Raw genomic sequence first — 24,340 nt, 5'->3', positions numbered from 1 at the left:
CCCAAGTTCAGGGCTGCACACCTCAAGGACCCCCAAATGACCACCCAGAGAGCACTTGACGATGGAGACAGCGGCAAACAGGCCTTTCATCGGCACATGGATGCACTGGGCCCACCAGGGCTGATGCCGGTCACTGCTTCCTTATTTCGAATAACGCTCAATAGTCTAGTTAGGCTTTTCTACAACAAAATAGTGCTTGTTTTGTTAAATGTGTTTAATACCAGGGCAGTGAACGTTTACTCCATTTTATTCCTGCAGTTATGATGGTGTGGTGATCTAAGTGAGTTTAAAATGCAAAATGGCGCATTTCTTTCTTTCTTTTTTAATCAGAGTTGTCAAACTTGCTTTTGTCTTTGCTGTCACATATCAGGAATGTAGAAGTAGCTGTAAATCATGGAATGGCAGTAGCAAGGGGAGAAGAGAAATGTTAATTGTGTGCTTCACAGCTGAAGTAATACACATGGCTGTAAGACCCCTGTCTACTACAGGACATAGAAGATTAAGATTAAACCTTACACTTAAATACCCTGGGAACTGAGCACTGCCCAGTAAGACTGGACCCGTTTTTGTTTCAAAAGAAGTATCAAATCAAATAAGATAATCAAATTGTTTGTATTGAGTTAATTTACAAAGCTCTGCTGGAATGTTGCATTCCACTAAGAGTTTAAAAGATCCACGAAATAAACTGTGAAAGTGAGGTACCTATGCAATCCTGCAACTAGTTAGTTGCTCCCCTTGACTTAAAATGCCTTAGCTTGTGTGTAACTGGATGAATTATATTCCTTACAGTGGTGTTTAAATATAATTCAATTCTTCTGCCTTATTTATTCAATTATTTGGATATTTTTCCAACCTTACCCCAGAGGCTCAGATCTGGCAAAAAGGCCAGCCTCCCAGTAATAGACTTGCGAGCCTAGCAAGTGCATGAAGAAAAGATTTCCATTGCCACATTCATAAATGTCGGCCAGTGACAAATGGTTTTCCCTATCTTTGTATGCAGTATGTTGAACAGCCTTATTTATGCATGTATGGAGGATAGATAGCATGGTGGCGCTAACAAACAGTTGGAATGAGGTGTTTGTGTATTTGTGAATCCTGTTCAGCACCTGTGCCGCTACGTACTTCTAGATACGTTACAAGGCTGTAGACTACTGTAGCTAGAAGTGTTATTGGTTAAACATTTATTAATTGTGACAAGAACACCCAATTTATTTCAGCGCTCTGGCTTATTTACTGCTCTTTCACCTTTGTATTTTGTATTGAAAAAGTAAAATGAATATTGATAGAGTTAGCTATTGATTTCTAAATTTATAGCCTGTTCTCAGCCTTGAGACAAAGTCACATACCAATAGCGCCGTGTGTATTAGTAACAAAGGATGTAGATTTACTCTTACAGCAATGAAAAACTGTTGAAGCAAGAAACTTTTAGCAGTGGAGAGCATTTTATAGTTTGAAAAATGTCATCTGTAAAGGTGAACTAAAGCGGTGAAGAAAATAAGGTGAATTCTATCAGATAATTCCAGTCAACAGCTGAAGTAATAGGGTCCTAATCTGTATTTTTTTTTCTCGAAAGAGGAAACGTTTGACTTTATAGTCTATGCTAAAGCTCCTTTTTTAACATTGCAGCAAGAAACCAGGAAGGGTGTACCACCTGAAACAAAAGATGCTTCTCCTCATATATTGCCTACAGTTTACCTACAGCCTTTTAAAAATGACAAAGAATGGTTGGAATATGTTGTTCCTCTTAGGGCAGCCATGAATTTATTTCAGGAAATAAATACCTGAAGGAATTGATGACTAGTGAAGCAATATAATATCTGACATGGGAGCATGTCATTCTGAATGCCTTTGTCGGCTTGCTAAACACCTGAACTGTAATACTATTTCATATGAGTCCTTAAGAGGCTTTATGGCAAAAACAGAGTGCCCTTGAGTTTGTGTAGATATGCATGCACCTGGGCACACACTCACAAAACAAGTGCTTTCATTGTTTATTCCTGATCCCTTGGAACGTGACTAGGAAAGTAGGGCTCTAGCATTTCCAATTTCAGCATCCAATAGAGTCATTTTTGCCCCCTGAGCAAATACAATGGTAACAATACAATGGGCAAGGGACACTCCACTCCGACTGCACTTAACTGGTTTTACGTACTATATAAACACATACTATCAAAGAGGCTACAGATATGTTGGAGAACAAAACTTAACTGCAGTACCCTCAGCTAATCCTGTGTCTCTGAGATCACAGAGTCACCCAGAAGGTTCTCCATTGAAGTCTGATTTCTGTAACTGTCTGTCTTCTGTGCTTCCCTGGAACTGAAACCAGTTATGTCCATCTCCTGGTTTGTTTCCTCTCTATGTCTCAGCAGAACAACACCAAAGGTTTAGCACTTTCTCATCACACATCCATCATCTTCTCCCTTCTCCACACCCCTGGCTTTCTGTACTTTCTTCTCTGTACTGTCCCCCACAGTCGATTGTTAACTTGTGGAAACTTTGGGCAATATCTCCTCCTCTTCCTACCCCACATACAAAAATGTGAGGTTTACATAGAAGAGAATGCTCTGGCACTAAAAGTACAGGAAAGCTTTTCTTGGCCTTTTGCTTTTGGAGCTGCCTTTTTAAATTGCTGTATAACTTTAAGCCACTTCACACATTGCATGCATTCCACGTAGCAAGTTCTTGTATAGGACTCCACCGGTTTTCATGGTGATGTTCACACATGCACATGTACAAAGTGAAATTAGAACAAGCAAAAACAGCAGAGGCTTGCTTTAAACATTTCACATGTAAAATGCAGGAAATGCTAGCATATAACGGTAGCTCAAGGTAGTAGATAATCTTTGATAAAAAATAAATGCTTCAATATTTTGTCTGGGTTAGTTGGCTACATGTTGTGTTTCAGGCTGATGCACTTTGGAATGACTTGAGTTATCAACTCTATTTTTTTATAAGAATGTGTTTTAATGAAAAATCTGACAGATTCTCTATTATGGTATGTAATATCAAGTACTGCTATAAGGTCATCATGACTCTGTTTAACAAGGTAATCAAAAGGCTAAATGTTTTCATTCCGCTTAAAAATTGCCAGCAAAACTATTTTGCTGACGTCTAATGCAGCAGTGATTAAAAATCAGACTTGAATATGAGCAGTGCCAAAATGATGATTTGAAACTACTGTGATTATACTATTCCAACAGAGGTTACCCAGGCCTGGCTTGTGGTGAAGGTCAACCTTCTGATCTGTTTATAGAAAAAGGACAGATTTGGGTTAGCTAGATAAGCTGGGGTAAATTTCCAATGCACTGAGCATAAGAGGTTGCTTCCAGTTTTTCTACTGTATAACAAGCTTGCATATTGCCCCTGTTAACACTAAATGGTTCTGCTGGTATTGTATGATTGGTCCAATTAAAGATTCTATCAAAGAGAACAACCAGCAAAAATGCCTATAACCAGTACTTTTTCACACAGCCCATAGTTAAACTATGGACCACCAACCTGGAGGTTTTAACAGAGGATTAGACGAATTTGTGGAGGATAAGACTTATCAGTGGCTAGTAGTATTGCAATTTTATATTGTGAACCGCCCCAAGATTTGCAGATGAAGAGCGATATACACATTTAATAAATAATAATTATAATACCTTCACTAGCAGAGGCAGTGTGCTTCCCAAAATCAGTTGCTGGTAATCACGTGTGGGGAAAGGGCTGTTGTGCTTAGTTTCTGCTTGGAGGTTTCCAATGAGCATCTGGTCGGCCGCTGTGAGAACAGGCTGTTGGACTAGATGGGCCTTTGCCTTATCCAGTAGGCTCTTCCTATGTACTTCAGAAATATGGTATCCTGAACAGGCTTGTTGTTGTTGTTTAGTCGTTCAGTCGCACCCGACTCTTCATGACCCCATGGACCAGAGCACGCCAGGCACTCCTGTCTTCCACTGCCTCCCACAGTTTGGTCAAACTCATGCTGGTAGCTTCGAGAACACTGTCCAACCATCTTGTCCTGTTGTCCCCTTCTCCTTGTGCCCTCCATCTTTCCCAACACCAGGGTCTTTTCTCTTCTCATGAGGTGGCCAAAGTATTGGAGCCTCAGCTTCAGGATCTGTCCTTCCAGGGAGCACTCAGGGCTGATTTCCTTAAGAATGGATAGGTCTCGAGTCTCCTCCAGCACCATAATTCAAAAGCATCAATTCTTCAGCGATCAGCCTTCTTTATGGTCCAGCTCTCATCTTTGAGAGCTGGACCATAAAGATGAACAGGCTTAGCTGCTGTTTTTATCTGTAAGCCGCCTCTGTTCTTGTCAGGTGAAGAGGTGGGTTCAATAGCTCAGTTGCTAAACATGAGACTCTTAATCTCAGTGTTGTGGGTTCAAGCCTCATGTTGGGCATAGAGATTTCTGCATTGCAGGGAGTTGGACTAGATGATCCTTGTAGTCCCTTCCAACTCCACAATTCTATGATAAGCCCCAGTACACAGTGATGTATCATGAATATGCAGCACCAGCCTTGTAAACCCCACTCTTCCCAAAGTGCTTCTTAAAAGCTGCTCATGGGAGGAAGTCAGAAATGCTCTTTAGAGAGGATTGAGAAGATGCTAGCAGAAGATAAAGGGAGTGAATGCATGAAGGTGCCTTATAGCAAGTCAGACCATTGTTTTATCTGGCCCAGTGTTGACTGCATCTCGAATATCTCAGGCAGAGGTTTTTTCCAGCTTTACTACCTGATCTTTGCCGGGGGGGGGGGGGTCTGCTTTATGTGCTCTGCCACTTGAATTGTGGCCATACCCTGAGGAGAACCGGATGCAAACCCTTGCTTGTGCTTAAAGGTGCTATTTAGGTCTTACCATTGACTTTGCATTGAAACATCTAGACTAGCATTCAAACAAAAGGTCTCAGCATTCACTTTCTAGGAGTGCAGATGGTGAAGCAGAGCATACAGTGCATATAGCAGCGTTGGTGTGATTGCATGTTGCCCACTTCAAGCCTCATGGGCCTTACTCTCCCTCACTGAAGTTTCACTGAGCAAAAGGCTTCACACCTGTGGAAACCATCCCAGCAGGCATGTGAGTCTTTGTATACCATTTGTGTCAACTCGAAAGCATTGAGCTGCATTATTCCTCAATACTGTGCAAGTTTAGCATAGTTAACTGGGTTACTTTGAGTTACAGATAGGTAGCCGTGTTGGTCTGCCATAGTCAAAACACTGAAGAAGTGTGCATGCACACGAAAGCTCATACCAAGAACTAACTTAGTCGGTCTTTAAGGTGCTACTGGAAGGAATTTTTTTTTGTTTTGGATTACTTTGGTTTGGTTTGGTTACTGGTAGTGATTTTTGTATCTATATAAACATTAGCTTTTTGCTTTTTTAAAAAAAGAATTATTCTCACTGATTTATTTGCTCTAGGGGAACCGTTAGGAAAAAATAATGGATCAAGACGGCTTGTGGTTTCAAGAGCACATTTTTCCTGCATCAAGCGGTTTCAGACCTTTACATTTTGCAGGCTGGTTTAGCAGCCACAAATAGAGAAGTGAAAGGAATACTCTGAATATTAAATGCCTTCAGAGAAGAGGGGGAAAGGTGCACTAGGTTATAAAGCGAAGCAGCATGTATCTCCCTGTTTTCCATTGGCTGTTTATCCAACATCAATACAACACTTTAGGAGCCAAATTACTAAACAAGCTGCCAATTAGGCTTCCAGTCAGCTGGATAGATTAGTGGCTAAGAGAGGCAGATACAAGATTTTCATCTCTTGAGCCAATTACTCAAGTGAATTACCATCCACGGTGCTCCTTGGGAATTTAAGGTAGAAAAGACTCACTCTGCTGCGATAGTGAGATCCAGGATAGGGGGTCAGGGTTATCAGGCCACGTAGTGTAAAAATTGCCCAAGCAAAAAAGAGATCCTTCTTGGAAAGGACTTAAAGGATTTAGGGCTGCCAGGAGTGCTGGAAAAGAAAATAATAGTTGTGGGGTGTCCTGCTGCAGCAAACTTGTTAAATTCACATGTGTTAATCTTATAAAAGGGAAGAGAGAACCAAGACGGCCTCAGTTTTAGCAAAACAAAAAACCCTCAGTATGAAATAGTGCCTTCTTAGGAAATGATCAGACTGCTCCACTTTTACATGCAGATATTACTAAAAATGCAGGGTAAGGAATATTATATTGTGTTTAATCCAAAATCATTTAATTGGAACTATTTGGAGAGTCCTAAACACATACATTTCCATGTCATGTTTTATTTCTAAACCACTTACGTTTCATACTTGGTATTCCAGGCCCAAAATTTAGGCTGCAGCCCTATGCATACTGAATGGCACCACTGAGCAAAATGGGATTTACTTCCGAGTAGACATCCAAAGGATTGCTCTATGATGGTACAATCCTGTGCATATCTGCTCAGAAGTAAGTTTCACTGAGTTCAGTGAGACTGACTGTGAGGTAAGATTAAGAATAAACTGGTTTTTAAGAACTAACTTAGTTGGTCTTTAAGGTGCTACTGGAAGGAAAAAAAATTTGTTTTGACTATGGCAGACCAACACGGCTACTTATCTGTAACTGGTTTTTAAGAGACTGACTAAAAATGCTCCTAGTTAATTGGAAATAATTTATTTAAAAATGGTAATTTATTATTAATACTTTTAGTACTTAATATTTTTAAGTACTTCAAAAAGTGTAGATTTCAATTGTCATATGAGAACAGACAATCTCTTTTCTCTCTAAACACAGGAGGGAACACTTTTCTAATATGCCTGCTATGACACATACAGGCATCATCTAAAAAGAGAACATTTTTCTTCTACAACTAATTATTTTATTCATGTATCATTTTATTCAGATTTAATGCATTCAGTGATTTAAAATAAATGAATGTATGATATTAATCAAACAAGAGTTTGTACATCAATAGATAGACCTCCCCCACAAAAAATATAATGTTAAAAATAGAATGTACAGGTCAACCACAGATAAAGCTTCCACCACTAAGCATCTGCATAAATAAAGAGATCTGATTTCCCCCCCAAAAAGACACTCTAATCAGTATTTGTGCTCCATGAGAACAGCTTTTTGCTCATGCCTATGTATCAAACGTATTCTGTGTGGCATTTTTTTCTAAGTAGTGCACTTCTCGGTTTCTGTTAACAAAGCTGCTGTTTTTTGGTCTATCAAAAGCAGCTCATTCCAAGAGAGTTCACTGGGACTTACATCTTGGTAAGTATACCTGGATTTGCAACATTAAACTTGTGTTAAAGAGGAAGTGACATCAGTTTTCTTATGAGCCTGAACAGGAAACAATGTGTTTCAGTCACAGTGCTAGCAATTAATGTTCACACAGATTAAGCAAGAAATTGTTTATTTAATCAAGGCCACTTCTGGTATTGTTTTGCTTTGGGTTTTTTTTTTAAAAAAACTCTATAAAAATAAAGTTCAAAAGGTACTGAAGCAAAAGCTGCAAGATGTGCATGTTAAAATATAAGCAAAGTTTCTGCGGTTCTTTTGTGTTTTGAGAGCCCTGCTGAAATTCTTAAGCAAATGTAAAACCTGAACTTCGGCAAGCTGTTGTATCCCAAAATGATTAAACAGATGTGAAGCCTGCAGCAGCATTAGACCTCTGATCTGATTTTTAGCTTACAGATGGAATTAAATTAATTCATGGCAATCCCTGTAAAATCAAGGGTATGGCACTGAATGCTAGTGCTCTGCTTAACCAGAATGTACCTGTTCCAACAGCTGTTGAGAAAAATTACATGGCTTAATTTTCATAGAAATCTACCTTTAATGACATCATAAATATTATTTTGAAATAAAAATTTAATTGCAAGGTTTGTTTTTTCTCTCTTTTTTTTTCAAAGGAGTGCCTTGATTTACTATATACAAACTTTATTGCCCTTTTTCTTTTATGGGCTTTATATTAAGTCTCTAAAACATTTACATGCATAAGGACTATCTCCAGGAATTGTGAAAATATGCACTGGTAGAACTACAAGACTGTACATTTTGGCTTACTGTGATTTCCCGGGAAATTCTGAAGCTTTTGCTCTACCAATGAAAGTCACTGGCCAAGCAAGTGTGTTCTGTTTACTGTGTTTGTGGCAACAACTGCAGTGAGCTGCCCACTGACACTGTTTGTTCTGGTAGCAATCAGACATTGCAGTCCTTAAACAGCAGAAAAAGCTTTGTGCCACTGGTGGAGCAGCCTATTATTAATGAGCAGTATTAACTCTGGTCTTGCAGAGATTGTCACGAAGTCTTTCCTGCTGAAACAGTTGGAGATTCTCTGCCTTTCTCAGGCTGTTTGCATAGCTACTTTTCTTATAGATGGAGAAAAAACCCTGCTACTGTATTTATAATCCTCAACATGGTTAGAAAGTTGCCCCCAATTGTTTCTGGGGCCACTTGCTAGAAACAGCTCCTTGGGAAGTTAATTCTTTTAATTGTGATGTAGTTGCTTTAATTAGTCGATAAATATAAAGTACAGTAAAAGTAGTTTTTAGTTCCTTGCCTTTCAGCCAATGAACACCAATAAGTTTTGCATGTGGTTGTTCTCTCTCTGTTTTAGGTAACACAGGAAAAACGGCAAGAAATAAGGTTACAGTAATTGTTGCCTCAAATAGAAGGCAATGTTCAAAATAAGCCAATTAGAATGCCTGCAATCTGCTAAATCACTACAGAAAGTCATTCTCAAATTGAGGCTTCAGAGTTTTCCACAAACAATGAAATATTGCATACAGCTTGCCTTTTTTAAAAAAAGGCAAACTTTTAAAGGCCTAGTGCAGATGCAATTCTGTCCCATCACCAGAGCATAGTCTGGTGATTAGGAACAACACACCAAGTACCAGGTCCTTCTCCAAGTCCCTTCCCTCACTTAAACATTTGTCTCCTTCCTTTTAAATGTTGACACAGCATTCTGTCCAAACTGCACTGATATTTTTTGGTAACCATTGTGTCAAGCCATAGTTTGCCAACCTGTTTGTGACCATCAGTTACAAAATGATCTGGTGCTAACAATGATTTGGTGCCATTAGACATAGTGCACTGACCAAAACTGAAGGGGTAATGTCCACATGAGCGAAGTGGAGCACATGATCCCATGCGATGCTCCCAAACACCAAAAAGTGAATACCAAACAATAAGGCAGCATTCCATCTGCACTTGTGCTACAAGGGGTGGCAGTGGTTAAGCGTAGTGTAGTGGTTAAGAGCGGTAGACTCGTAATCTGGTGAACCGGGTTCGCATCTCTGCTCCTCCACATGCAGCTGCTGGGTGACCTTGGGCCAGTCACACTTCTCTGAAGTCTCTCAGCCTCACTCACCTCACAGAGTTTTTGTTGTGGGGGAGGAAGGGAAAGGAGAATGTTAGCCGCTTTGAGACTCCTTCGGGTAGTGATAAAACGGGATAGCAAATCCAAAAAAAAGAAAGAACTAGTTTTCTTATCCTTTAGTAAGTATGCAATGACAGCAGACTTTGATCCACTGAAAAGTGCTTTTGAACTGTAGTTGGCCTCTGTCAGCCTCAAGAGACAATGGAAGAGTTCACCTTCGGGGTTAAAGTCAAAGTGTTGGAGAGTTGCAGCACCTGCCTTTAAACATGTTATCATTAAAAACATTGAATGATACCCAGTGTTGCACAAGTGGATTTCCTCTTCCTCTCCTGCCTTTGTCCCCACCCCTGCTCACAAATATGTCCCAACCCTCCAAAGCAGATGTAATGAGAGTGGGGGCTGCAGGAGGTAGGAGAGGAAGAGAAAAGCCTGTTGCCTGAGCAGAACTTGGCTCTCCCAGTGGACGCACACAATTGGATACCTCCCACCAACCTGTTTTCTTTCTGTACCCTTTGCACTGTGGCGTACGCTTTTATATCCCTAGCACATCTCATTTTGTGTTTAAAACAATTGTGTAAGGAAGGTTATGCTGCGAGGGTGGGTGGCTTGTTGAAAACCATTCAGTGAGCTCTAATAGCTGAGGCTAGGGTTAAAGCAAGTGCGAATCCACATAAAAATCCAGCACTTGATCAGGTGGGCTTGCAATACAGTAGGAGCAACAGTAAGTAGTCTTGGCATGCAATTAGCAAAGCTGCTTTTTGGCTTGTATATTTATAGGTGCCGAATGGAACAAAATGCATGGAGTTTCAAATTCTGATAATTATATCCTATGTTGAGAAGGAAAATTTCATTATATTGTATATTAAAGTACTTAAGTATCAGTTAAAAACAAAACTCTTCCAATTACCTGTCAGTCACAGAAAATTGCGTACTTTCCACTGAGGGGCTGGCATCAAGAATAGTAACACCACTATATAAAGTTGCACATTTTGAAGAACAGGGTGTTCAGCTCTCTATTCCTTATAAAATGCTGGTTTCTGTTAATGTTAAAAAGAGCAATTATAAGACTTTAACTTTTCCAGTCCCTTGTCTTAACTCTCTTGTACTCATTGTTATACATTTGTATCCAACTTTCAGCAAAGAGAGACCCACAACAGCTTTGTTAAGCTGAGCTTGTTAGGCTTCCTCGCCTATTTCCATTCTGCCCAGGACAATTTGCTGCCTGAGGCACAGGACAAGATGACAGCAACCCACTTTTCTTATACAGGAGCCGAGCGGACTGGCATTTGCACCTTATTTCAAATCAGGCAAAAAGGACAGTGTCCTCAATTGCACCTGAGGTATCTTAGAATATTCAGGACAGGCCATGTGGCACATGCACAGCTCTGTCCACCAACACATCGGCACAACTCACAGAAAGTGGGAAAGGACAAAAAGAGAGAACCCTAATCCAAATATCTACATGGCAGCCTGACTCCAGTGCCACCATGAGCTGGGTTCTCTCATGTGCCCCCATAGCCACAGACGGGTGTGACACAGGCAGGAGTAGCTGGTAGTTAGCATAGATTAGATTTTTATGATGTTGGCCTCTCCAATAGTATCACCACATAATACTTAATATTATATAGGCTGCAAAGATTTTAGTGACAAATGTGCAGTTTAAGGGAGCTGAACAATACTTTAACAACGATTAATGCAACCAGGTTCCCCTGTTTTCATTTCTATGGTTCTTGCCACCTTTGAGTCATGCTGAAATGTAATTTCCAACACACGTTATTATGCATGGTGTTAAGCATTTATATAATTCTTTTTTCCTCTTTCAAATAAGGAAAATTAGCCTGTAACATTCTCAGATCAACATGCAACCTTGAGGTCGATGTGCACAAAGACATCCTGTTCTAGCAACCTATTAGATAAATTAGGAGAATAAGAAGGTTTAAGGCTTACGGGGAGATTATCCTGCTCTTCTGCATATGGCCATCCTGATTAATGCTGTGTATTTCTTTTAATCTCAGGGTTTGTAGGTGAAAATGCTCAACCGATCTCAGATAGCAACATTGGCAATAGGATGCTCCAAAGTATGGGCTGGACACCTGGCACAGGCCTTGGACCAGAAGGCAAAGGGATAGCCGAACCAATCCGAGCAATCCAGAGGCCAAAAGGACTTGGACTTGGATTCAGCTAACCGAAAGGCACTCCAGCTGCTGTTCAGACAAGACGACGACCAACCTTTCAACTTTGAAATAACTAAAAACATTCAGCTGTTCTCAGAAACATCCAGTGATTCTTACCGTCACTTTTGAATACAGAAGCCTCAATGTTTTCTATTAAAAGCTGCAAGGGACCAGCCATTAGGGCAGTCCTGATGTTTGAACCCTAACTCTGTAATGGTGCTAATCTTTTTAATTGTACTTTTTTATTTTCTGTGGTCTTGACCATTTATATTGTCAAAATTTCCAAGAACTGATTGGATTCGTCCCCCCCCCCATCCCTTTAAAGACTTGCCAACTGCACAGGTGCACCTGAGTTTTTCTTTCTCAACCCTTTCATAGAACAGGCCACTTTTGCTCGTTTCAATTATAATGGAAAGCTGCTGTGTTACTTAATAAGATGGTGCAGATGCAGTATAGTATTAGACATTGCTGCACATCTCCCTTCCATTCCAAAAAGGTCTTGGTAGATTGTTCATCAAGGCAGCATAGATGCGGAGCTGCTTTAACAGCACTCTAGTGAGGAAAGAAGGAGTGACAGAGTTCACCTTTCTAAAAGATTGCATCTCTGCCTCAGTGGCAGCCAGATACAGCCTTCATGACTCTGCCTCATTTCAGGCCAGTTTAATTTTATATTTAATTTGATATACAATATTTGCAGATGAGACAACATAAAGCTCATATTGCTTCCCAGCATGCAATTTTGCATGACAAACGCATGACAAACAGCAAGCTTTATTATTCCATGAGTTGCCGCATGTAACTCCACCCTCCTCTCCCTCACCCTAATACACACATCTTTTGAGTACAATTTTAATTGGTTGTTGCATCTTAGGTGGTGTTATTTTAAAAGCAAAGTTTTTAAACCAATTGTACTGCTGTCATTTATCCAATCACTGTGAATGTGTATCCCAACCTGTTGTTAGCTAAGTGGATTTAAAATGGGACATTAGAGTCTCTGAAATATAGTTACAATTTGAGAGATATTTCTTAATTGAAAAAAAACAAACACGGTGGTGACAAAGGTGGCCCAGGGTGGAGGCTTCTCAGGCACATATTCTTGAAAGAAGGTGAAAGGATTTGAAACTGTCTAACAGGAAGTGCTTTAATTTTATCAACAGCCATAATTTCACACTTAATATTTTGGCTTGCTTTTGTGCTGACACCAATCTCATTAAAGAGTCCTTCTATCACTGGACTGGAGGTTTATTTCAATGACTGTGTTAGCTTGGCTTAATCATACCTGTACCCTAAAGTAATCACTTCAGAATTCATATACTGCTGCCAGCATAAAGCTTTATTCAGATGTCACACTTCCCACCACCTGCTATCATTGGCATAATAACATTCCCTACCAGACACAATGGGTGAGACCACTTACACCATTGGGCTTTCCTGCTCCTCAATTCCCATTGCCACCCACTTTGCCCTCAAAAAGCCACTCTTGAGTTTCAAAGGATCTTCCAGAATGGGATGTGCCGGGGGGGGGGGGGGAGAAAGTCAGCAGAGATAACACCAGCTTTTGTGACTGAAAAAATAGGTACTCTTAAATAATAAACTCCAGTTTCTGAATTCTGCTTTTTTTTCCCTTTTCTTTTTTGCCATGCTCAAAACATAAGGAATAGGGGAATACTCAATTCTCAATGGTTTCAAGTTAGTAACAAACTGTAACCTGAAAACTGCCATTGCCTGGGCACTGTGGTATCAGTAATATATTAGTTGCTACTGCATTGCACCTGGTCATCATATGAATGGGCACTTAACTGGTTTTCAGTAGAAAGGAAGGAAAGGGAGGAAGCAGTTATGACAAGGGTTATGATGAGGCAGTGGCCAAAGACAAAGGTCCCAAGTAACTAAGAGGAAGAAGCAGGAGTTAAGGGAAAATATATAGGATTCAGGTGACAGTATTTGTTTGCTAAGGTCGGAATTATCTATTCTGATTGGTTGCTCAGTGTCTCAGGCAAAGACTTTTGTCATCAACTGCTCTTTGATCGAATTCAGGTTGGGAACCCCGGGCATGAACCAAATTTCATCCAACTCCCTGGTCCCCTTCCGATGATCAGCTGCTCAGTGAGGTGAGAAAGGCTTTGATGTTCAGGTCCTTCCCCTTTTCTGTTCCTTGCAAATATGCAAAAAGTATGCAAAAATGCATATGATTTTGAGAGTGCAAATACATTTTGAAGCTTGAGACTTCAAATAGCTGAAAAGAAGGAATTATTGTTCAGCTATTTATTGAACCTTGTTTGCATTCTTCTGGCATTACTGAGTTTTGCCTTCTGCACAGGCAAAATAAAGAAAGGGAGTTGGAGAGCTTTTTATAAACATGTTTATTTATTTTTAAAAGTTATTTGAATAAAATGGAAGGTAAATATGAGTTCAGTTATTAAGAAATAAATCGCTCTGAGTGGGTGTCTGGCTCTGTCTGCTACCGGAATATGGCCTTTGCCACAGTAATTCATAAAGTGAATTCTGTAACATGGTGATCCTACTATAAAAATGTCCCTAGAGTGTGCTACAATTTGTAGCTTCCCTCCCAAACAAATTGTGCTTCCTTTTGCAATGTGATTTTAGGTAAGTAGATCTAGGGATCAACCATTGCAGTGTAACTGAGGAAAGGAGGGTGGTTTAGAGATTTAGTCATAAAACTTCAAGAATTATGAGCTGGGTTGTAATTTAGATTTTAGAATAATTTATTGCAAGGCAAATACCTACCTTTGATTCAAAGCTGCAATGCTCAGTGTTAAAATGCTAGCATAGGTATTTCTGATGCTTCCACATGGAAGAGTTAAACAGGCGTTTTCTCTTTGTTAGAGTAATAAATTGACATCCTCTGGAGCCCTGGTGGCTGATGGGTAATAATTTAGGCATCTAGTAGACTTGATTAATTTGTCATCCAAGTAATACTAGACTACTGTACATACATGCAGCTTTGATGAAAGTACTGTATGTGCATTTAATATATAATCAACCTGACTTTTTTTGTGCATGTAGCACTGTATCTCCACTTTGTGATTAAAATGAAAAACTATAGGCGTACAAATATGTTCTGCTGTAGAGGGATCATTGTGTAATAAGCTTGTTTTCTACCATTTGCCCTTCCATTTTGCCTTTTAAAATTCAGTATGTGTTTTTTATTTTAAAGTGACTCAACATCCACACTGAAATTAAAGTTTCAAAACTGTGACCAGCCAGAACAGAACATTATAAATTCTACTGGGGGGGGCACAAAACAAAATACCTTAAATGTTAAAGGGTAAAGAGGTATAGTCAACATATAGGGGTGGATCTACACAAAGGGGGGGGAATGCTATAAGTCACAAATCAAATTATTATAACAAAAGGGGGAAATCGCATAGAAAGGTTTTGTGCTCTATAGCACCATCTGGTGCTGCATGTGTATAACACATTTAAAATGCTGTTTTTTGACTAATGTAGCTGAATCAGAAGTGGGTCTCCAGGTGGCTTAGAAAAAAGTTAAAATCCACACTATTACATTTTAGGGTTATAGCCATCAGTAGCCTATGTTTTAGTTTATGCCAGCAGTTCCCAAACTTGTTTTTCACGAATCACTTGAAAAGTGCCGAGGCTCATGGTGGGCCACTTAACAATTTCTCTGCCTGTCATAGCAATTCTAATGTGTTATGCTAGTTACTGCATCATTTTAATTGCATTTTTATAGATTCTGTTCTTCTATTGTATGTATTTACTGCATTGCAATTCGAATTCCATAGAATTAAAATTATAAATGTTCTTCACAGACATGCCACAGGCCACCAGTTTGGAAACCCATGATGTATGTTATTCCTCTGAGAATTGTGGTGAAGACTGGGGTGTGCAACTAAAACCTTGGCTGTGCATTATTTTTATCCCATGAGAGAATGCTTGAAGCATCCTCCGTGTTACCATAATGTTCAGTACCACATGCTTCTTCCGTGTGGAAGGGGGAGGTTTCATGCCAGCAATATGACCTATTTCTGGTGGTGGTTGGGCACCCTTCGATGACTGATTCAAGTGCATCCGCATGATAATAAGAATGCAGTGACTAGTCTCAAGAATCTCACTAGTTTTCTCACCTAGAGTTCCTGTCATTTAAAAATACTCCCATGCAGAGGTTCCTACAGTTTGAAGAAGGTTGCAGCATTTGGCAATTGGTCATTCATTTCTTTATCCACAGACTTCTTTCAAATAGATGGAATCTGACTATAGTTTTTGTTGTTATATTAATCCTTCCAATAACATTGATTGCATTCTAAGAAATTTTTGATCTGTTAGAATCACACAAGTTGCCTTAGGGGTAAGAATGAGTCTTTTTCAAAGAAAAAAACCCCAAGTCATTAGGTATTAAATACTCATTGATTTAACAGGTTTGCCGTAATATATATTCAACTGACGGGTGGACCATGAAGGCTCCTTCTGGAGGTCTCCTACTAAGCACAGACTCATTACTTTACACACCTGACATTTTAAGTAGATCCAGATTTCTCTCCAGCGAGTCAGTCCCATTAACTGTCAGTGTGATGATCTACTATTGCCACTTTTGGTTTTATCTGTACATTAGAGTTGTCTCCTGTCTTTGAATTGTCAGACAGCATAAATCATCCCCCTGATTCAGACATCGCTGCATTTGCAGCGGAACAATGAGACTCGATTCCTTGTCAACTTTTTCAGGGAAATGTTTGTGTTTCGTTGTAGCTGGAACAAACGTAGGTGCATTTTTGCCTGTGCATTCTGGTTAGAAAACTGTAGCTGTGGATATAAGAAGGAATCACCCTGATCTCTTCCCTCCTACATTCAACCCTTGCCTAAATCAACAGGTGAGCCATTTCTAAACTGTTTTCCTGTTTCTCATCTTAGGCTATGTCGTAAGAGCAGCAACTCACCAAGAGGCTAATCATGAGCCACATTAATACATAGTAAATGAAAACTGGCAGGATTGCTGAAAGCATAAGTAATTCTTAATGAGTAATTCTGAGTAATTCTTAATGAGTGCTACAGTTGGCTTATAGGGCAAAGGTAATACAGAACCAATACACCAACATTCTCCCCAGTGCTTTTTTTTCTGGGGGGGACGCAAGGGTACACATACCCCTAAACATTTTGTGAATCTAAGTTTGGCCTCATTGAGGGGCAGTATTTCAATATGAGTAGGAAAATGAGAGTACCCCTAAACATTTTTTTAAGAAAAAAGCACTGATTCCCCTTATTTCATTCTGGTTATTAACTAAGGCAGGCACCCCCAACCTGCAGCTCTCCAGATGTTTTGGTCTACAACTCCCATGATCCCTAGCTAAAAGGACCAGTGGTCAGGGATGATGGGAATTGTAGTCCAAAACATCTGGAGGGCCGAAGATTGGGGATGCCTGTACTAGGGGATATTTCTCTATCATTCCTATCTTGGTTGAACTTGTTTGGCTTGGTTAACTTTCTATTATTAATCATGTGACTTCCCAAGCTGAGCTCTGACTCGACAGATAGGCAGTGCTGCAATAGTACACAGGGTAGCTTACAAGAATAGCCTTCAGTTCTTTATAAGTTTGACAAGAGCTGGGCTGATGCCAAAGGCTGATTGCTTTACTATGGATTGCCATGTTAACCATGAGTTGCTTGGTAGTAGTCTGTGGAGCCATATGCTCCAGCCCCTTACACCAGGAGTAGCCAGTTGTTGTCGGACTGCAACTCCCACAAGCCTCAAGCTAACATGGTTATTGGTCAAGGATGGTGGTCATTCTACTCCAACAACATCTGGCTGCCCAACACCTCTTTAAAAGCAGGGGTCGGTAACCTGTAGCCCTCCAGTTTTCGCTTGAATCCATTTCCTCTCAGTTCCAGCCAGAGTGGCCAGTGATTAGGGATGGGCCAATGGGAGATGCAGTCCGACAACACTGGGGGGAACAGTTTTCCCATATCTGTGAAATACCCGCACTGTACCTAACTGATAACACATCGGCGGCGGCATTAGGCACTTTAACTTCCCACTTAACTCAGAATGAGAACCAGAGTGAAATTCTGATTTCAGTCCAAATGGAGCAAGACCTTTACAGCTGTGCTGGCTTTTGTCAGGCAGGGCTTTGCTTCCAGCTGCACAATGTTCTAATTTTTAATTGCAAAACGAACGTGCAGACATCACACATAGATGTTACACACCATTACATTTTTATCTTCCCTTCCTCTACTGAGAGCTCAGAGAAACATGCAAAGTTATCCCTGACTCACCATAATCCTGTGAAGTAGGTTTTTTTCAGAGGGGGGGCAGGCATTAGAGCTGAGTGGTTATTTTAACTTGGGTGTCCCAGTCAGGATGTTTATAATAAAAGCTTCAATGAAACTCAGAGTGTGCATGATTTCTTTACAGTGCTATGCTTTGGCTTGCAATTGGAATGTTTTGACTCGTTTCCCTACCAATGAATATAGCACGTCTTTCCAGTGTTTCTGGCCTTTTAGCCCATTTCCTTGTGATTAACTTCAGGGACAGATCAGGAACAGGAACAGGGGATTGTGATTTGAGGACCTGATCCCCGCTTGGGGAATAAAGACACGTGGACACAGAATGTAAGGTTAATGGGTAAGGCAAAGGCCACAACTTTATTGATTACAGCATGTGAGAAGGTATTGGCTTAGGCATTGGACCACGGAATATTAGACTCCACCCACTCGTAGAGGGGTGAGTCTGAGGAGGGGTTAACCACCAGTAGGGGAAGCCTGCTGATGCTAATACAATTATAGGCTCTCTTCCTAATGTCACCGAGGGTTGTGCCATGGACCCCTGCCACACGGGCATCGGACAAGATCCACGACCGCCGGATTCCTTTAGCAGAATACCCAAAATTGTTGGGGAAGGCGATGGCTACACCTTGCCCCCCGAAACACCAACAACACATTCCAATGCCTAACCGCCAACTACCATGAAAGTTGTGACGGTTGCTACGAGGTAGGCGGGAAAAACCAAGAGGCCGGGCCAATTTAGCCAATTTGAAAAAACTCCTACCAGGCCTCCTGGTTAAACAGGGCGACCAACCAGAGGTCCTTAGCAAAATCTCAGGAACAGCTAATCTAAAGGGAGTGGAGGGTGGGTGACTCGAAGAAAATGTGTGTGCAATGGTGGGGATGGCTGGCGCGGCTGCGTTTGAGGAGCAAGCCACGCCCCCACCGAGCTTCCCTATTGGGTGCCCAACTGGGGAGGGGCGTGGCGCCAGCCCTGGAGTTGAAGCAGGGGGCGGAGGGGAATCGTATCCCGCTCACAACCCCTCCCCTCCTGGGAGGAGGAAAGGCTTTCTCCCCATCTCTTGGCACCATCAGTTCTTCTTCCCCACCTTCCTTCTTGTTGAAAGCAGTGAACAACTGAATGGAAGATCCCCCAGTTATCTCACATTCAAATTGCCATATTATCTCCTATAAGTTCATTTCTCCCATGTGTACAGGACTATTCAAACCCTGATCTCTCCCCATTAGCTATGTGGGTGGGGTGGAAGAATAACATGGCTAGATTATTTATTACCCTGTTCAATTTTTTTAATACTAACCTATTTTTAAGTACAATAAAAATATCCACTTATGTAATAAAGATTTAGCAATTATCTCAAATTAAGGAGATTATTGACAAAAGATGTCTTTTACACTAAATACCCTCTGTCAATTGGAATTTCAAAGCTTTGTATGTGGAAATGCCTTTTTATAAACTATACAGTTATTTTAAAAACCGCCAATAATGACTAATGCATGATGTGAATGTTTAGAGGAGAGAGGGAAAGCTGAGGTTGATAACCCCAAATGTTTTTAACCAGCTCTGTGACTATTGTTTCATAGCCTTGGTGTTGGGCTGTTACATATGTGGAATGTTCCAGAATACAGAAGCATTCAAAATGGAAAAAACAACTGAGGAGAATTTTTTAAAAGGGAGGAGGGAAACCCTCTCTATGCCTCTCCTAAACCATTGTATTTCGCCATTATGTCAGTTAACAACTACACTAGAAACAAGCAGCAGATTTTTTTCCACTCTGTGAGTAATTGTCTGCATAGCAGTGACAGATGTGCAATATAGCAGCTTCTTCAGGAAAAAAAATTAACAGTTTGTCCAGCATGTCAGCTCGCTCTTTTTAGTGCTTCGGAGGTCCTGGCCCCATTATGGATGATTTAGAAATTGAGGCAAGCTAAGACCAGCTGCCTGAGTTGAAAGCCTTAGTTAGTAGGCCTCATCTGCATTCCAGTATTCACTTACATCTAGAAATTGGTAGGGCCCCTCCGGCCACAAGATGAGTGCGGGCTGACAATGCCTTGATTTGTCGAGAGAGAGAATAAATGGGTTTTTCAGAAGATGAGGAAATATCACCATTACTGGCCAATTTACAGCATTTTATCTGTTCTTCAAACATGTCACTTTTGTTATTGTCGCATGGTAATTACATAGTGAAACGGAAAGAAAACAAATTCCGGTTACATATTCAGATGGATTGCAAAATCATATAATCCTGATAAATGCCCATTTATGATACACATGGATGAAAGGTTCATTTTAATTTTGAATAGCTAGCACAGCCATAAATACGATATAGGATTAGATGCCACTGAATCCGATTACCAAAAGCAAATAGCATTTTTCCTCACTCTTTTTCATAACTAGCAAATTTGTAACAAGGAAGGTATTTAAAACAAAGGGGATTGGGGGGGGGGGAGTAGGGATTCCACCCACCCCCTCCCAGTCTCCTAAAATAATGTTTTAAGCTATAATGTTCCAGTGGCCCTCTTAAAAATATCGGGCTTACCATTGCTAAAAGTGCATTATTTCTGGAAGCAGCTCAACATTTGACATTAAAGGCTCACAGAAAGAGCCTCTGTCCCCTCCGCAAGTCGGGCACTTGAGATGCAGACAGAGCTGTTGTCATTAGATCTCCAATAACAAAGGCGGTGGTGATAAAAAAAATAATAGTGGTTCCATTATACCAGTTTTTATGCCCAGTCTTTTGAACAGAAGACTTAAGTCAGATGCTAAAACTCAGAAAATGTGTGAAAAGCATTAAAGACAACCCCAGACAGTGTTAAAGGCTTCTGGTTAAGAGATGGTTCACTAAAGCCATAATAGCTCATCAGATGAAATATTGGGCTGTCTCTTCTGTTGGTGATAAATAAGGAGCACCATCCACCAGGAACATCTGCACATGCCCGCTTTAAAGGAATATAAATAGTTGGGCATGCAGTTGCTGAAACGAATCTCCAGTGGTTAGTGACCATTGCATGTGGTTAAATAATACACATCGGCACTAACGTTACTCACAAGCCTTTTCAAATAAGTATTTTCTTAACTGACAAGCATCACTTTACAAACGTAGAATCTATCCTTCAGAGACCCAGTCTTGCCAGCATTAATAGTTCTATTTCTTTAGAGTTGCGACTAGACCCACGTCTAAGTTTCTGTTTTATCACAAAGCTTACTGGATGATGGATGTCTCACAAATATAGTGTGAGAGTGAAATAATATAAAATAAGGGGTCACCGCAATGGGATTCAAAATAATTCCATGCTGGCTCTTAGTTGATTTGTCACACACTAGATAGTCTTCATGGTCTGTCCTGGGACAACAGGCTCCTATTGCTCCCAGAAAGCATCCATACTGGAGATGGTGTCTTTTCCCTCTATTGTTATTATTATGATTTTATTTTTTATTACATTTGTACAATATTGCTCTTCATCTGAATATCACAGGGTGGTTCACAACATAAATATACAAAATGAAAACACAAAATGCATTGTAAAAACAAAACAAAACCCAATAACCTCTCTCCCACATAGGCCATAGAATGTTTGATCAGCCAAAGGCCTAATTATAGAAAAATGTTTTTGCCTGGCCCTTAAAGATATGTAATGAAGGGGCCAGATTAGCCTCCCTGGGGAGAGCATTCTACAAACTGGGAGCCACCACGGAATAGGCCTTGAGGTCTCAGGTTGCCACCCTCTGAGCCTCTTGGGGAGAGGGCACACAAGAAAGTGCCTCAGACAGTGGAAACTAATTGGCAGCCAGTGTTGTCAGGCCAACCAGCAAACAGAAGATAAGCACAATAGCTGTCTCTCCTGTATTCCAGCAACTGGTATTTGGCAGCCTGGCTGCCTCCAGCTGTGAAGGTAAAGCACAGCCAACGTGGCTAGTGTTTTTGAGATACATGTTTTCTGGCATACCAGAAAACATACCAGTGTTTTTGTGGTGCCCAGCCCCACCAGAAGCCCACGGAGGAGCACCTTGTCAATGGAAGGAGGGGGAGTGGCGATAGATGGCACCAGCAAAAATGTCACCACACTTTAAAAAAAACAAAGCAATCACCTCACACAGTATACTTCACTGAGAGTTGAAAGGAACCATGAAAGTCATCTAGTCCAACCCCGTGAAATGCAAGAATATTTTGCCCACTGTGGGGCTCAAACCCACGACCCTTAGATTAAGAGTCCCATACTTTACCACCTGAGCTATATTAGCCTAGGGATCTCTAAACTACATTGCACAATTGTTATTCCTTGCAGCAGGAAAAACAGCTACTGTGCACTCCAGTAAAATTTTGCATGCTCTGATCTCTTTCCATTTAGACTACTGTAAGGCACTCTACATTGAGCTGCCCTTGAAGACAGTCTGGAAATTTTAGTACAGAATGTAGCCACAAGAGGATTGTCACTTCAGTGCATTGACAGGTAACACCTGTCCAGTGGAATCTGCACTACATTTCTCCACATCAGCCAAGCCATGCTCTGTGGCTGGGAGAGGGACTCTGCTCATTGTCTCACCAACATGTGGAGAGACCTGTAGGGCCTTATCTGTAGTGGCACCCCAGATGTGGAGCTCCCTATCCTGTGCTTAAATGGCACAAAATGCCACAACATTGATAGGATCTTGCCTTTCCTGATTTATCAATCTTTTGGATTGTCCGAATTAGTCTCTACATGCATCATATTAACTGTATCCTTTTAACTTCTTTTGTTGGCCTATTGCTGATGTTTTAACTGTATCTTATATTTTGCTATTTTTTTTTTTGAATTATTGTATAGAAACTGCTATTTTTAATGGAACCCATTAGAATCTTAACATATAAAATAGAAGAAATCTTAACAAATATAAGAATCTTCAATAAAATAAAATAAAGTAAAATATTTCTTTTTTATTTATTATTAAATTTACATCCCACCCTTCCTCTCAAAGAAACCCAGGACAGCAACTGCAACGAGAAAAGTCATTTTTTTGAAATGCGGAACCAGAGGACAGGGTTCAAGGTGCTTCCTGCATTATTATTTTTAGACCATCTGAATTAAGCACGGCCCCCCATTTGGTTTATTTTAGAGCATGTTCAGCAAAATGCACACCAGATTAAGAATGTTTTATTATTATTCTAAACTCTAGCGGCAACAAAATTCATCAGCATTCCTGCAGGTCTGCTCAGGGTCCAGGAGAGATGCAGAAGTACACCATGTTCTGGAACTGAGATCTAATAAAGACATTCTATTGTGATTCTGTCACGGATAAATACAATTAGGCAGTTGCTAAATGCTTACCTGCATCAAAGTCAAGTCTGATTCATTTTTTGGCTATTCTTATTTAAATGTGTCATAAATATGACTAGGTGCCAGCAGCCTAAGCAACCAGCCTACAGCTAAATCTGCTCTGAAATGATTAAATTATATCTGCCTGAACTTCCCTGACCATGTAATCACTTAAAGATTTACAGTTTTAGGTCAGGTATTACAGGTTAGATTATAGTTATAATAAGCGTGAGGTTGATGCAGGTGAATATTATAAATGACTGGTATCATTTTAAATCTTTTATCCAAAGCGGTGTGTAGCTAATGAGGTAACCTTGCTCCCCCTCCTGAATTGGACAACCAAATCAATACATGGCTTTTCTTGAGGCCTGGCCTAGACTATACTGTCACATACAGGAAACAGTGCAGGGAGTTTAACACCTCCATGCTGTTGTCTAGGCTCATTTCCTCTTTCTGGGGAAAACTACCACATGGTGGCAAGTAGATTATTTGCATTATTATTCCGTGAAAGAAGGGCTGGTCCCAAAAAAGCTTGCTCCCTGAGATTAAGGACAAAGTGATACACTTCTCCAATACCATGTACAGAAGCTGACGGGATTGGTAGATGAATCCTATTTCAACCGGCATTAGCTGGAGGTCCCGTAATCACAGTGGCTGGGTGATGGTGCATGGGGACAGCTTGGAATAAGCTCAGTTCCCATCCGTTTAGTTGCCTACCTCCACTTACCTGCTAGCTTGCCTAGGCACTGAGAAAGCGCCAAGCACCCAGGCGCAAAGGCAGAGTGTAAATAAATTTAAGGAGGAAGAATAGGAGAAGCCCTTCTCAGAGCAAGGTGTTTTGGGGGCTTCTAAATAAAAGATTTGAACATTACGTGACAAATCTGTTTTTTTTCCTTTTCTTTTTCCCACTCTTTTCCACACACATGTACAAACACACAGAGAGAATATTTAGTGAACACACAAACTATGTCACTAAGTGGAAGAATGTTTGGCACAACTAATCAAAATTCATTGGAAAGGAATTCTCTGAGAAATTTCCTGTGAGTTTTGTTTTTCAACCATCTAAAACCTTTTGGTGAACTCTGCCCACATCCCACCAGAGAATATCTGGTGAATCTACCTAACTACCCAAATTTCACCTCCTGCAATTTGGAGAGAAGATTTTGGGAGGCCAGTTTTGTTCAGACCTTAGCCAATCCACCTGACCCAACAGAAGGACATCTATCTTGTTGTATGCCAGATGGTAGGTTACAAACCACAAGCTGGCCAGTACATGAAATGGGGTACTAGAGTGATCCTTGA

The 24,340-nt window shown here is 40.6% G+C and overlaps 1 protein-coding gene and 1 long non-coding RNA gene across 5 annotated transcripts in view; one reads left to right on the top strand and one right to left on the bottom strand.

Annotated features, from left to right (window-relative positions):
* Positions 1-12,722, top strand: part of GPATCH2 (G-patch domain containing 2) — a 103,824-nt gene extending 91,102 nt beyond the window's left edge. For all 4 annotated transcript variants that reach the window (XM_081904168.1, XM_081904166.1, XM_081904165.1 and 1 more), the window contains one exon: positions 11,330-12,722. In XM_081904168.1, the coding sequence (XP_081760294.1) occupies positions 11,330-11,499 (170 nt within the window). In that variant the 3' untranslated portion in view covers positions 11,500-12,722. The remainder of the gene's footprint in view (positions 1-11,329) is intronic.
* The window catches only part of LOC309366005, a 71,093-nt gene that overhangs the window by 19,418 nt on the left and 27,335 nt on the right, over positions 1-24,340 (bottom strand). Inside the window, exon 2 of the long non-coding RNA XR_014166386.1 lies at positions 10,222-10,351. This is a non-coding gene — a long non-coding RNA (uncharacterized lncRNA). The remainder of the gene's footprint in view (positions 1-10,221; positions 10,352-24,340) is intronic.

The sequence above is a fragment of the Podarcis melisellensis genome, assembly GCF_964234715.1.
Source record: "Podarcis melisellensis genome assembly, chromosome: 3".
NCBI lineage: Eukaryota > Metazoa > Chordata > Lepidosauria > Squamata > Lacertidae > Podarcis > Podarcis melisellensis.
The sequence above is the reverse complement of the archived record's forward strand: the minus strand, read 5'-3'. Positions and strand labels throughout refer to the sequence as shown.